General features: G+C 29.7%; 1 protein-coding gene across 1 annotated transcript in view; it reads right to left on the bottom strand.

Moving 5' to 3' along the window:
- LOC106461174 (proteasome activator complex subunit 4-like) overlaps window positions 1-16167 on the bottom strand; it is a 119936-nt gene that overhangs the window by 62417 nt on the left and 41352 nt on the right. Inside the window, exons 11-17 of the mRNA XM_022388036.1 lie at window positions 12774-12863; window positions 12159-12223; window positions 7994-8147; window positions 6019-6117; window positions 4829-4966; window positions 2322-2543; window positions 521-678 (exon numbers count right to left, since the gene is read on the bottom strand). Of these exons, the coding sequence (XP_022243744.1) occupies window positions 521-678; window positions 2322-2543; window positions 4829-4966; window positions 6019-6117; window positions 7994-8147; window positions 12159-12223; window positions 12774-12863 (926 nt within the window). The remainder of the gene's footprint in view (window positions 1-520; window positions 679-2321; window positions 2544-4828; window positions 4967-6018; window positions 6118-7993; window positions 8148-12158; window positions 12224-12773; window positions 12864-16167) is intronic.

Below are 16167 nucleotides of genomic sequence, written 5' to 3'. Positions count from 1 at the left end.
TGACTATAATTTTAATGGGAATAACCTTAACAGTGTTGAAACATTGATTTGTTGAAAAGAGGAGAGCTCCTAGCATGATGCCTGGGATGGAAATGTTATCACATGACAATAGGTTAAAATCTCTGAACTTGATTTTTTTTTCTTCAAAAAAGAAGAGTTAGAGGGGACCTCATTGAGGTATTTAAGATTGGTGAGAATGGTAAAATTTGGTAGGGAAGAAGTCATCTTCAGCTAAGACAGCTTTTTTTTCTAACGGGGTGGTTGACCTCTGAAACTGGAATGTGTTGCCTTCAGATGTGGTGGATGCAGTTAATTTAAGTGTTAAGTGAGTTTAGGGGAAAGCTTAACAGATATCTGAATGATAAGAACTGGTTTTGAGGTGTGTTTTTTTGTTTGTTTAATTTAATGAATACAATTACTGCCAAAATTGAGAAAACAGTCATAACCTGATAATGGAATTGTTTAACCATTCAAATGTTCTTATACTAGACTTCTCTAAAAATCAAAATACACATCTAACCTGGTTAAAGATAGTTCTTGTTTTTTCCATTTTGTCAGTTCTTCCAGTTCAGGTTTCAAGAAAGATTCTAATAAGTCTTGAGCTAAACTTATCTCTTCATCTGAAGGCAAATGCCACTGAACACCCAGGTCTTTTATATCTCCTGGCTTTCCCCAATCCTAATAAAAGTAGATATAGAAGCTAATAAATGAATTTTTAAAACATAAAATTAAAAACTTTAGAATCACACTGAGTGACTTCACCTTATCACTAGTTAACTTCATTTACCAAACTGATTTAATGTCTATTATAAAAATAATAAAAAATATATTTTATTACCAGTCATAGACCACAAGTTAATACATTTTCTGCATAAAAAAAATTTATTCATTCAGTCATAACTGTTGGTATTCTTGAACTTAAAACTATGTGTTAGGAAAGAACAATCTCATGTAAAAGTCTATGTTCATTGTGAAGTTTTCTTACAATGTAAAGTAACAAAATTTAATCAACCTCCTTATTCACCAGCCACTAATCACAGTAACTCTTACATTAAAAATTACACATTCTGAAATACCTTTGAATCTAACACAAGATAATACCTCACTGAAGTAGTCCACTACCACGTTGTTGTTGTTTTGGGATTTAATGGCATAAAGCCTCTTGGGCTATCCATGTCAAAATACTGTTATGTTATGATGTGTTTTCTAACACAATAGCAATTCTAAAAAATCATGTGTATAAAATATAACTATAACACACAGAAGACATTTTTTTATATGTGAATAAGGGATAAAAAACATTAAAAAGATCAATTGCCCATACAAACTAAAAATATGGTCAGTCTGGACAGCTTCATCATTGCCTATGACACAGTCCATTGTTAAAGGTACATCACAAGTTTAAATATGCCTAAAATGGTGCCAGCAATTGGTATTGTAAACTTGTCATAACTTGAATAGAAAGTGAAGTTGGTGCTAGGCTTTCAGATGTTTATACCACTGATATTAGATTAATTAGATATTTTTTAATATTTTTATTTGTAGTTTAATGTGACACTACATCTTATTGTTGTAGTTTTTCCTTTTTTAACTACCTTACACTTTAATAATAATTCACAAGTTCTAAACCATAATCTATAAAGTGGATCCTGTCAGGAACTACAGAGCCCACAGAGTCACCCAATTTTGTTTTAAACTGAGCCAACAGTAAAAATGAGAACAATAGGATACCAAAAAAGCTATTTGTGAACGAGAATTTGGTACTTCCAGCTTACAACTTCTTCAAGAGACACAAGTGAAGATCACAATAGGGGTTGGTAATAAGCCATGACAGAATGACCTGATAATCAGATTCAGCAGTATCATTAAATATCAAAAAATCCAATTGAAATAACTGGGAAATATGGAGGTACTAGACTAAAGTGTTCTTATTTAAGGATGGTGTAAACACCTTTTTTTTTATACAGATATTACATAAGACCTCAGGTTCACAGTCTAGTCACATCAATCGCTAGTCCACACTCAGCTTTCAACAACTATTAAATACACTACTATCAAACTTACTTAGTTACTATTAGACACATTTAACAGTCTATAAAACAAAGTTATTCAGCATAAGATTAAAGTTAAATGTTATGCTGAGAAATAGTTAACATGAATATTATCATACGTACAGTAATACTTATGCTATCCTAATATCTTTCATTTCAATTTTACATGCTAAACAAGTACAAGTGACAAAACGAAAACTATACTACTGTTTATTTATGCATGTGACTTTATACATTTATTTTGAGTCTTAGAAAATACTATCACCTTACCTTTATAGGCAAGTGCTGCTCAAGTGAACAACAATCCTCCACTGGCATTTTTGTACTGCGGAAGTCTAGGGGATAGACTGTTGTTAAAGCTTTCAAGGTGTATCGCAGCAATGATCCTGTAAGAAGGTATCCCTGTTTATTGGTAAGGTGAAGTGTACGATGGAGAACGCTTTCAATATAGTTTCTGTACTGTAGCAAATAAACTCCATTGCATCTGACAACCTGTATAAGAAAATCATACATAAAATTATGAATATAAGAAGCATGGAAAACTGAATCTTTATAACATACTGATATTTTTTTTTATAAACAATGCTATTAAAATTATAATCTGCACCAAATAACAATCACATACAAAAAAATTATAAACATTTTCTTGGAGGAATCTAAGCTAAAAAGAAGGTGAGTATTAACTGGTCTGGTAACAAAGATAACAGAAAAATATGTCATCTTTAAGGATTTGGTACATCATTCCTCCAAATAATTATTTATATGTCAAATAAAAATATTGCAACATGAAATATATTATATTTAGATTTTGGTTTTCATCACTTATATACCTGAATCTTTCTTACCACTCAATTTATACAGATTTGGCATTACTATGTACTTATACTCATTTAAAAAAAAATCAGAATTACTGGATATAAGGGGTCTATATAAAGAACAATAAATAAAATTTGTCATTATGGTAACATCACATCAGAATAAGTCACAAAAAATGATGATCACAGCAGTGTCTCAAATTCATAATCAGTTTAAAAAGCTAGCTTTATGAAGATGTCACATTATGACTAGACTTTCCCTTTCAGCTACAAGTTTTTAGATGAACAACTGGGATGATCCCATGATATAAAATAATAGGCATACAAAAGTTTACTTGAATAAAAACCTTATGTTTCCTTAGATAAAATACCAGGATGCAATGTCTAATTTTAAATAACTCTCATTATTTTGCAGCAGAAAGGTTTTGGAATAAACACCATACAGTTATATAAAAACCATCCACAGTATGGTTGAGTAATTTGTTTGTGTTATGTACAGAAAAAGCCACGTTGGATTATCTGCTGTGTCCACTTCAAAGAATCAAACCCCAAATCTTAGTGTTGTAATGCCACAGACTTACTGCTGTCCCACCCGGGGACCTATTGAGCAATACTTTCCACTGTTGAACAATAACATGAATGAGACATCTTGCTCAGTATAAGAAGTTAAATAGATATTTTGTTACACAGGGACATTTATCTGGGTATGATGTTTAGTATGTACAGAAAAGAAAATTGTTCACAATTGCTTAAAGAGGATTTTTCGGACTACTACGATTAATTTCCTGTATTTGTTTGAGTTCAAGCAAAATTACAGAATAATTAAAAGTAGTATCTAGCCATTTGATTTAGATAATACAACTGGTCACAGGTGAAATACATGAAATAGTTAAGACACAGAACAAGATGTTCAATTGTTACTAGTAAAATACAGCAAAAAAATAAAATAATATATTCTCTAAAATGTTTATCAAAACAAACTTCTATCCAAAACTAGATCCTATGTTCCTTAAAGCTTTATACACTATTACAGGGAGAGTATCTGACTAATGCTGTAGCGTAACTTTCATATTTATAAAACTTTTTTCCCATTAACATTTGTAACCAATTTTTTAATAAGTATATACTAATTAGAAAAAATATATAGTTAACCTTAAAGGTTTGCAGGCATAAGTTACATCTCACTGTTGAACATTAAGTTTACTTAATAATAAACATGTAGAGTAAATTAGCCAAGACTAAATGTAAATTGATTCTAGGATTTACATACTTAACCACATGTATATCATTTACATTAATATAGTTCTGTATATAATTCAACTGTTATGTTTAGAGCTTGCTATTAATTCCTAATGCTACGTCACCACCCAAAGAACATGTTACAGCACAATATTCATGATGTTAGAAAAACACATAGATTCAAGAAATTAATAAAAACCCTATAACCCGAGCACTTTCAAAAGGTGGACCTTTTTTCTTCAGGGCCAAAATCCCAGTTTGCCCCTGAAGAAGAAAGACCCACCTTTCGAAAATGCTCAGGTTACAGGTTTTTTTATTCATTACAGCATAATAAATAGTAGTAAAAGTTTTGGTAATAAAGTTCGAGAAAAAAATGACCTTGAACTCTGGATAATAATAAAAAAAAACTTTATTTTAGCAACTGTTTTGCCCTTGCAGCTTTATCAGGGCGGGTCTAACTTTATTGCTAAATTGTCTAAATCCTTCCAGCATGCACTACAAATTCTGAAAAACAACAATAAGTAAAGGTGTATATCACCTATTAATTGCCCATTCACATTAGGCAACATGTTTATTTTGAAGATATTTATAATATAATATTTTATTATTCAAGTATAAGGTAGTTAAAAAAGCAAAAACTACAACTATAAGATGTATGTCACATTATGCTAAAATTAAATATATTAAAAAATATGTAATCATAGTATTATGAATGGGACAAACCTCTGACAACAAAAGAAGACTGAACAAAAGTTCCTCATCTAAAATCTCCTCCTTTGCAACATCTTCACTTTCTGTTAAAGTTATGACAAGTTTACAAAAGTGTGGTAAAAATAATCGAAGAGTAGCCTCAGGATTTACCTAACAAAGAAAAAACAAGTCAAGAACAGGGACATATAAGATGAGAAAGTTTTAATGTGAATGTTTAAGAGTTCTATATTCAAATGATAAAATATTAAACTGCATAAATGTATCTCATTTTTTTATATCAGATAAAATATATAAAATGTCATTAATTCCATGACCATACATTTTTGGGGCTAAAATTGTTCAGAATGTAGATAGTTTTATTTATATAAATTCTTTTATTCTTTGAAAATAATTCTAAAATTTCACTTACTATGGTTATTTGACACATCTAAAAGATCGACTAAAACTATATTTTAATTAATGATTATTTTATTCTCCAACAAAACCACCATCATCTGTTCATGATAGTTGTTCAGTACAACACACATTTATTTTTCTTCCAACAAAAACAAACTCCAATATTTTTATTCTGTAAATGAAAAACTTAATTAGATAGCAACATCATTAATCACACAATCAACTTTAAAGTTAACAGTAAAATGGACACTACAACTTTAAATTAATTAATTAAACTAATTAAATGATGCATTCTAATCTTTATAAGTAGAAATATAAGAAGAGTATATTTAATTATCTATACTGATGTCTAGGTTGATTTTTAGTTTTGATCTAAGTATATAGCTTACTCTGACAGGAAGTTAACACTGTTTATTAACATATAAATTGACTTAAATGTAATAGATTTTTGATTTGTACAAATTATTTAAAACATTATTCAAAAATTATTCCTGGCACATCTCTATAACAAAAGTTAAATTAAGCAGGGAATATAAACATTACTTGACCCAGTTATCCAGATAATTATAAAATTTTTGGATTTTGAAATGTTTGCACAAAAGCTATTTCTCTGTATTTAATTTATGTCTTTTTACATGTGTCATCCACTTTGTATACTGTTTCAAAATTAATTACCTTTCTAAGTTCAAGACTTTGCTAATCTGAAAAGTTATTTTTAATAATTTTGATTTTCTATTTAAAAAAATTAAAAGTAATTCTTATTAAGTAGAATAAATTATCTATAACAACTGAAAAAAATTACAAACCCTTGCAGCAGATCGACACATGTTCGCTGCAAACCTTCCTGATACTTTGGTCTCTAGGATGTGGCTCGATACAAATGAATAAAGTTTACGAAGTGCTGCCTGCAAAATACATTGGTATATTTTCTACTGTGGTAGAAATTACACACAAAAATAATAACAACATGCACAAAATTTCTCAAATGTATTTTAAGAAAATAATAAAACTTTTATTTTTATGCTGTACAAAAAAGCTTGTTTCCATGAATAAGTGAAAATATATATATATACTTCAAAAATTAAAATTTTTGGAAATGCTGGGTTAAGAAGTATAAATTTTCAATTGCAGATTGTAATTATGAAGTCTTTTTAACAGTGAATTGATTCACATAATATGATAAGACCTTGTAGACTGAACACTTTGTAAATATGGTTCTTTATTCACTGATGGTTAATTAGAGAGCACACCTTCTAAAGTCCCTCTTATTTCAGTTAGATTACCCTGCAATTTATCATTTACAGATGTAAAAATACATGTTCACACAAACTTCAACAAATAAAAAAATGTCTCAAAACAATATATTTCTACAACTAACTTTAAATAATATGAGGATGAATTCTTAACAAAAAATAAACCCGAGACAAAGTTAAAAAGTTTGATTTTTACCAATTTTAGCATTTGTTGATTTGTTTGCAGTTAAGCATAAAGCTACACAAAGGGTTATCTGTGCTCTGCCCACCATGGGTATCAAAACCCAGTTTGTAGTGTTGTAAGTCTGCAGACATAACGTTGTGCCACTGGGGGGGGCTAATTTTAGTTTCCTATGAGCTTGTGTTTTTTAAAAAATAAAACTTCAATAATTTTCTGAACTTGAATACTCATTAAAAACATTAGATAAATACTGAACTTGAACACACATATGTTTATATTATTATTGTATTAAACTACTTGATTAAAACTTAACAGTGTACCAGAAACACTGATACAGTACATCTTATAAAATTATTATGGGCAGTTACATGTATCATAAACCATAATACACTACACAATGTAAATAACTTATGGACACTGCTGTAGTAAACATGTTACATGTACCATAAACTGCAATACACTAGTTACACTACTTACTGTATATGACTTATGGACTCTGCTGGAGTAAACATGTTACATGAACCTCAAACTACAATACACTAGTTACACTGCTTACTGTATATGATTTATGGACTCTGCTGGAGTAAACATGTTACATGAACCTCAAACTACAATACACTACTCACACTAAATCACTTATGGAGACAGTTCGAGTAAACATGTACCATGTACTACAATACAATACTGACACTAAATAACTCTTTGTCACTGCTAGAGTAAACATATTACACGTACCATGACCTAACTTCAATACATTACCAACTGTAATTTACTTATGGACAATGCTGAAATAAACATGTTACATGCACCATAAACTCCAATACACTAGTTCATGTGAAAGACTTATAGACATTGTTGGAGTTAACATGTTACATGTACCATAAACCACAATACACTAATTACTGTAAATGACTTATGGACACTGCTGGAGTAAGCACATAATACTATATCACAAACCCTGATATACTACTTTTTATAAATGCTTTATAACTGGGCACTAATAGCACTAATAGGTTAAAAAGTTTTTATGAACCTTAAATATCTTTATTGCACACACAATGGGCAATTGAAAAATGAACATGTTATTATAGATATTAAAACATTGTTTTTGGTAATATTTTTTTTATTTTATATTTATCTAAATTTATGTTGTAATATGATATTTCTTTTTTTTGAGATTTTGTTTTTAACAACAAAAATATTCAAAGCATTCCTAGTGTTTCCCTGTTCAGTCACCAAACTGTTTTATTTCTTATGTGAAAACAGCCACATGATCCATAATCATTATCTACCTAAATTTCCTCAAAAAATCAACCCCCATGTGATTATAACTATAGTAATACCTACCTTAAAGATTTCAGGAGATGACTGTGTTAAGATGCTGCTGAATGTGGAGGTTAAACCTATTTCCAAAACATTCTCTTCTAGATTCATTTTCTCAGTATCTCTGTCAAGTCGTGCTGGATGTTCAAGGCTACTGTTTTCAATCAGTGCAAAACACCTGTAAAAAATCGATGTAATCAGAGAACTACAAAACATATTGGGTGGAAATATAATGAAAACATTTTAAAACTGAATTATTAAGCAAAGTAAAATGTATAACAAAGTGTATGTAACTGGAAGTTGGATAGCAAAACCATAAATGATAGAAAAATAAAATGCTAAGGACTGCCAATAACTGGTGTACAATTCGTTCACTATATCTTTTAAAAAAAAGACATTGACTTGACAGTAATATTACAATATTAGCATACTGCTTTTTTTGTCACTACTCTTAGAAACTTGACTTTTATTATACGTATGGTATTTTATTCAGAGTTGAAATACACCATCTAGAACCAAGTTCTAACAGCATGCTTTAAACACAGCCTCAATCCATCATGGTATGCACTATACTAATTTTTGGAGTACTTAATGTTTTGTTTTTATCCATTCCTCAAACACTATTGTCTTCAAATACCTCAATACATCCCACAGATTCTCAGTTTATCAGGGAAGATGATGGAACTCCCTCTCATACTCTTGAAACTAACCATTAACAATAAAAACATGGTGAATAGTGACATTGTCATCTGAAAAATGCCATCACCTTGAGGATAGAAATGAAGCAATAGATGATGCTTTTGATTCTAAAAGATGTTCAGATATTTGTGGTATGTAAATTCAGAGACATCAAGGATCAAATCTGTGCCATAAAAATGCATCCCACATCCTTACTCCACCTCTAGAAACTTGCACAGAGGAAACAATACACAAGGGCTTTAAAGTTTCATGGGATTATTGTCAAATTTAAATTCTTCCACCTGTACAGAATACTATGTGTCAATATTCATCTGACCATGACACATTTCCATTAGTCAACTGTCTAATCCTGAAGATGCACCTTTCTTAACATACTGTTTGACATTTACTGGTCTTCATAATCCTAGTTAAACCTTGCCTATCTCTGTCTCAGAACAGTTTCTTCATTCAACAGTTACATATGGACTGACCCAATTACTACTCTATCCGAGATCAAGCAATTTTGTAGTAAGGTTTTTTTTTTGTTTGAAGTTAAGCACAAAGCTACACAATGGGCTATCTGTGCTCTGCCCACCACGGGTATCGAAACCCGGGTTCTAGTGTTGTAAGTCTGCAGACATACCGTTGAGCCACTGGGAGGCTTGAAGTAAGGAGAGTTTGAAGTGATCAGAGTAGCAGATGGTTTACTATTATTTCAATTCTAATCATTATACTGAAAATACGTAGTCAGACTTGTAAAACAGTGAAAATTAGTATTTGAACGTGTCAGCTATAATGCAATAGCACTTAATTTTGTTGCTAATAGTTGGGACAATGTTAATAATGTTTTTTAATTATGAAATACGGTGAACTTTTGGATCATTTGGTGCAACAGATCTAATTCCCCGACACAATATTTCCAAATTTTCAAACAGGCTCTTCAAAACATGATTAAAGCTCAGCCTTGCAAAACAGAGCTAAATATAATGACAACTGCATCCACATAGATGTTTAATATGTCTAATATTACTCATGATGTGTCTTCCGTCTAAGAACCTGTTGTAGCAGATTTGGGGGTGGGGGCTCAAATCCCTGACTACATTGAGCACAGTGATGCATATATTTTCACAAAAAACTTAACAAGGTCCCAAGTGAGTTCTGTGGATAAAACCCTGGCGGTCTGCCTCTAACTGCATGAGCATCTGCTCAGATTAAAGTTTGTTGGACTCATTAGCCACACCATGATAAAAAAAAAAAACTTTTTTACTTTCTTCTTTATAAACATCAACATTTTACACACAACAATGAGCATGTTTTGGATGCCTAGCACAAACACATCATTATCATCAAAGTTCTAAATGTAATTATTCTGGTCAAATCAACTTCCATATGTGATGCGAGACCTTAGAAGCTGGAAGCATGTATTTGCATATTAATGGCCCTGGGGTTTCCATACTGCTCTATTTTCTTTTACATGCCTTGTATCCGTTCCTTAAGGTTATAAAACATTTTTGATCAAATTACATGCATCTATGTAAACAAAATAGACTGATGATTAAAACTTTTTTACAAGTAGTATTAACAGTGTCATAACTTGGCAACTGATTTTCGATCTAAAAGTTGATCTATACTCAGGAAACCTATATCATATCACAATTATTGGTTGAAGAAAAACAACAAAATGTAAAGTACAATTCATCAAATTTTTAAATTCAGGTAAATATAGTGTCTTTTCTTGTGAATTGATCTATTCCTAATACACCGTATAAAGCATACAACAGTGATCAAAACATTTCTGCATAGCATATTTACCATTTCTGTTTGAAATTAACAATATAAATTTTCTTATAAAATTTCTTGATAAAATGTCAAAACATTACCTGTGCATTGACTACTATCATCAATGATGGGGGTATTTGACTAAGTAAATATTAAGTTATAAAAAAGTAACAATAATACATATAACCTTATTTTGACATTTATATATCACAAAAAATGGACAAGCAACCACCATTTAACCCTATGGTTACAGGTACACCTGTTCTACGCATGTCACGAGATTATACTTTGTTACATTAAAAATGCAAATATATGCCAATGAAATTAGCATTAAAATTTACATTATAGTTCAATGTTTTCTATTATCTAAGTTTTAATTCCTTTATTTCAAAAGAAACCTTAAAGAAAAATGCTTAAACTTTAGTTTGATGCAATAGTTAAAAAAATTTAACTTCTGGACCTTGTAACTGGAATACTTCTTGACGTACGCTAATCTTCCATGTATAGATAGAATCCAGGTTAATTTCTCTGTTTACAGATTCTGCATTAAAGCTCCTAAGAGCACATTCGAAGAAAATAAAATAAATTTCTTGGAACTCTTGACAGATGTCACATCCACTTTCTACACACAGAGTTGCAATTTCTCAGCCAATTATATTTAGTTGAGCTAGGTGTTTATAACCAATAGAAAGACCACATTTTAAAATAAAATCTCCTAATAGTTATTTTGAAATTGGTGCAAAGAATTCCATAGAGAGCTTGTCAAACCACTCTTGACATTGTTGCTTCTTCTGTCATCGCTAGCCCTTTAGCTTTGTTTCTCAACTATAAGTATGTTAGTTAGACAATTAAATTATATTTAGGTTTTAGTTTTATATTTTAATTAATTATGTGTTATTTATGTTTAAAAATGCATTTTAAAAAGGTTTAATAATTTTTTAAAAATATAAGTCAAACTCTCTCAGTTCATCGGGCTTAGTGTAGTAGTCAAATTTCCCAACATTCTGACAAAGGCTAAAGTGCCTCTGTTGATGATACCCTAATACTGCCCAAGAATGCCTGCTGATGTGTTTCACAATAAGTAATAATGCTAAAGGACAGGAATGAAAAATAAAACATTGAAAATAAATTATGTGTGTAAAACTAAAAACTTACAATTAGTAACATGACCAAAAGAAAAATTTTTTAAGATTATTCAATGAAAAATTAAAAGGTATGTACATTTTTTCTATTTTTAATTTTAAGCATTTCATTGCACAATACACTGATGATAAATATTAGAAATATTCAGAGTCTGAGTGCAAATATCTACAATATAAAAAATAACAAATCTTTAGTTAAAATATTTAATTAAAATAATCTCATTCTTTTTGTAGAAAATACTTGTAATCTTTAACAAAATCTTACCAATTGTTGTGTTAATAAAGCTCAAGAGTTATTTTAAGTATTGTTGAACTGTGTATCATTCTTCATACAAGACATAGCCAAATGGGTTCAACCCCATAATCTTACGGTTAAACATTTCATTTTGTTTAGCATGTTTGTGCTCTAAATATTTTTATAAATTTATGTAATTGAAACAGATAGTGAGGTTTAACAATGTGCAAATATTTGTTTCTATAATTCCCCGATATCAAATTTAGAGTACTAAGTACCTTTATTCTCTTTAGATAAAACCTTCATACATACTATAGTTCAGCTCCACATTTAATATCTACAAAATCCATCTTACCTATCCATGAACTGAAGAACAAAATCTTCAAACTCTGCTGTTGCTAAGCATATTTCCTGCTCAAGCTAAAAGCAATGATTTCTAGTAAAGTGACTTTTTGTGTTTTGGTTGTTCTTAGATAGAACTGCTAATACATGAATTGATTCACGTGTTCAGAATTACAAAAATTGTTCTCATTTATTTAACCAAAATATGCATGTTTCAAAATTTACCTCACAAGTGTCTTTAAAAATCATTACATTGTAAAAAAAAACAATTTTACAACATTATTTTCAATAAAAATGTGAAATAAAACTTTAAAAATGTTATAAATGAGTTTTTAGCCTATTAAAGATTATACCAAAATAACTGAGATTAATTGACATCTAACACTCTATGACAATTGGTCTAGTTTTTAACTTTTCATATTTCAAGATATTTATTTACAAGCTAATTGGTTTATTCTTCTTTAAGTTCTACCAATCAGTGATTCATCCTAACTAAAATATCTTGAAAGGATATGTATTAATAATAAAAAGTATTAGTACTACTTTCCATGAAACTACTTTTTTAATCTAATAAAATTATTGAATTACATTTACAATCACAAAAAAAAAACACAGCTTAGTAGCCTACCTCTGTTAAGTCTGAATGATACTGTACAGCCTTTGAACAGTCAACTAATGGAATCAATGTAGTGAATGTTGAGATGAACTGAAATGTTACCTGAAGATCAAGAATAATAACTAATCAATGATCATTGATTTGAAATGACAATACACAAAACAAAATCCAATGAAAATGAAAATACATAGCTAGAGATAAGTATCATAGTTTATGAAAGGGTTAAGATACATAAAAGGCATAGGTATAATAATAATATGAAATGTTTTGTTTTGCTGAACGACAAGTACAAAAACAATATCTTAAGAGGCTTGTTTGATCAAGGTTGTCTAACTCTATACAAGGTTGGTCAATTTGACTGACCTCGTACCACCCATAAAAAAAATCTAAATAACCCTCTTTTTCTTCCTAGAATGACTTCAAATGTAATATGAAACTACATTCGTTTATCCTAAGTAGCTTTAAACTCATAACAGTATACATCTATTTATAATTAAATTTTATTGTGTTATTGCCCTTTGAACCGGGTTTAACTACTATTCGTGCCATTATAAGTTGTAAATCACTTGAGGAACGTGCAGCTCATGTTATGCTGTCGAATTACATTATCCATGAGCTACTCTGATCTGCTCGTGTACATGCCTCATGAAATATTTTTATTATATCATTATTTATTTTACCTAATCTAACTTTAGCTAACCTAAAGTGATCCCTATTTTTACCTTTTAGTTACTTTTATAATAATAAATAAACATGAAAAACAAGAAATAAAGTACTTACCCGTGTCTTTTTTTTCTGCTGTTGACTGTTGATGACACTTAACCCTACTTTTTTATGCTTATGGTAGTAATGCATACAATTTTTTTTATTTAATTAAATAATGCACCAAAAAACATAGAATACTGACTTGCAAAAAAGCAGGCAATTTCCTCTAACTATCACAATTTTTCTGGCTTTCTAATTATGCGACAAGAGCCATTACAAATTATCCGAGTTAGTCATTATCATTTCCATGGAACAAAGCTTGTACTAAAAGAGAAATTGATAATTTTCTGTTCAGAACACAATGTAATATAATACGTCTGGTTTTCTATTTAATGGCTCTGTAACCAAACAAAATTGAAAGCTATAAAAATTATGGTTTGTCTGAACAATGACAACTTTATAGTAAGTAATTTAAGTTGAATTTTGTACTTATTGGTAAATAAAATAGAGTAGATGGGATGCCTACAGAAAATTTGTCACCTTTCTCACACTAGGGGAAATTCAGGATTTTTTAAAATATTGCCTTATAAAATTAAGAGCTTAAAACTTGATATACAATTAAAATATGGATAATTAGCTTTGGTTTTATGCTATATTAATTGGTATAACATAAACAAAAATGAGTTTAATAAAATTTTGAATGTAAGCTACTAAATCCTCATGATATGCACAGTAAATGATGCCTGGGCAGATAGTGTTAAACTGAGATAATATTATTAACAAATTGATATCGAGATTGTACTAGTAACCTATTACAATATATTCAGTTTTGAATTTTACTATTCAAGAAACGTGTGTAACAAAACATAACTATTTTGGATATAAGTAGATGCTAGAACTTGACTAACAATTACCAAGTGTCCAAACAGATGCATGTGAAGAACTGCCTTCAGTGTTTGAGAGACAACAGAACATAAGACATTTTATAGGTTTACAAAATATTCTATCATAAAAGTTGTTGTTCAAAAAACTTCATGAAATAATAACATTTGCCTTTTTTCAATTTATAATACTTGTTAAGCCTTTAATTAAATCAGCTATGAAAACAGCACAATTACAAGTGAAACAAAGTCAAAGGCTAGCAAGTGAAAGTTTTAAGGCAGTTAATTTTTGATGTAGTTTGGTTCAAACATCTTGAGCACCAGCACTTACCAACCCTTTCCATATGGGTCACAGGTGAAAGGCCATGTCATCTCATTTGTTGACTCACATTCAAAATTTTATTAAACTACTATTACATAAATTTATGTCAATAACTTTGGTATCAAACTGTAGATTATAATTCAAATTTTAGAACTATACATTGCTCAATTTGTTAATTTAAAAATAAATATTAAGAAACACAGATAAACATCAATTTTTGTGTGTCACGTGATATACGGAATGAAGCAGTGCATCAAATTAGATGTTTGTGAAGTCAAAATACTAAGTCTATAATTTTATACAAATTAGAAACTCAACCTACAGATATTGACAAGCTAGAATATAAAATAAGAGCATCTTATCTTTTTGATTTGCTAAGATATTGCTCATGTAATAAATCAAACACAGTGGCACCCTGCCCATCTCTTTCCATTTTTAGAAGCACTCCCTTATATACACTTACTTCTATACATGACAAGAATAACCAATCGGAAGCTCAGTATGTCCCCTAGTGGCTTTCTCAGCCATTTTAATGGTCTTGGCACCATTTCTTTCTTCTGAACCAATATTTCAACAAGGTATGGTGTGTCTTTAGTCTGCTCTAAATTTTATATTTTTTTAGACTAAAATACATCTTAGATATTATGCTTGATAAATTATAGTAGAATTCTATGGTATTGATGTAATAACTTATAATTTTGTAGTTATTCAAAAGTATATATAAAACCTAAAAAAATATTTTGTTTTATGTCCTCCATGTGAAAAATTTTTAAAGGCTTAGCAACCTACATCAAGCAGCAACCGAGTACAAAGGTCGTAACTAGAAGAGATAATTGTTTGCTTTACTTCTTTATTTACTGTTCCATGTTTTAGGAAAAATAACTTTAAGAACTTGTTTCAAAATAGCAATAATCTATATAGATATATAATGTATAATAACTGAAATGTGACTGTATTTTACAAAATACTGGTCCACTAAAACACAGCCAAGACAAGTTACTTTGTACAGACCAAAGGTAACCTTTTTGTTATTTGATACAGTAACTTCGTTGTAACTTCTGTATTGTTAGCTAGGCACGGGTGAAAGGTCAATACAATAAAGTAATAAATATATATAAATGTATAATGTTATGAGATTTAAGCTATTTCATCTAAGCATTTATGTTTTTGTGTTATAATTTGCATTCATTCTAGAATGAAAGATGCATAATTTATGTTTATTTCCTAATTTTTTATGGTGGTTGCGAGATTGGTCCAATTTACCAAACCTATACAGAGATTAATTACTGAAAATAACAGATAAAATATAAAGTTTTCTTAAGAAACGTTTGATAACTAATTGGACATTATAAAGATTTTGCATGTGAAATTTCAAAATTTTCTGATGCATAAAAGTATTTTTAATGTTAATATGAAAATTATTTTGCATGATAGACAGGCAAGAAGTGAAAGAAAAAAAAGGCATGAAAGAAACAATGTTTTACAAACCTTAAGTGTT

Source organism: Limulus polyphemus, unplaced genomic scaffold, assembly GCF_000517525.1.
Source record: "Limulus polyphemus unplaced genomic scaffold, Limulus_polyphemus-2.1.2 Scaffold909, whole genome shotgun sequence".
Taxonomy (NCBI): Eukaryota; Metazoa; Arthropoda; class Merostomata; order Xiphosura; family Limulidae; genus Limulus; species Limulus polyphemus.
The sequence above is the reverse complement of the archived record's forward strand: the minus strand, read 5'-3'. Positions and strand labels throughout refer to the sequence as shown.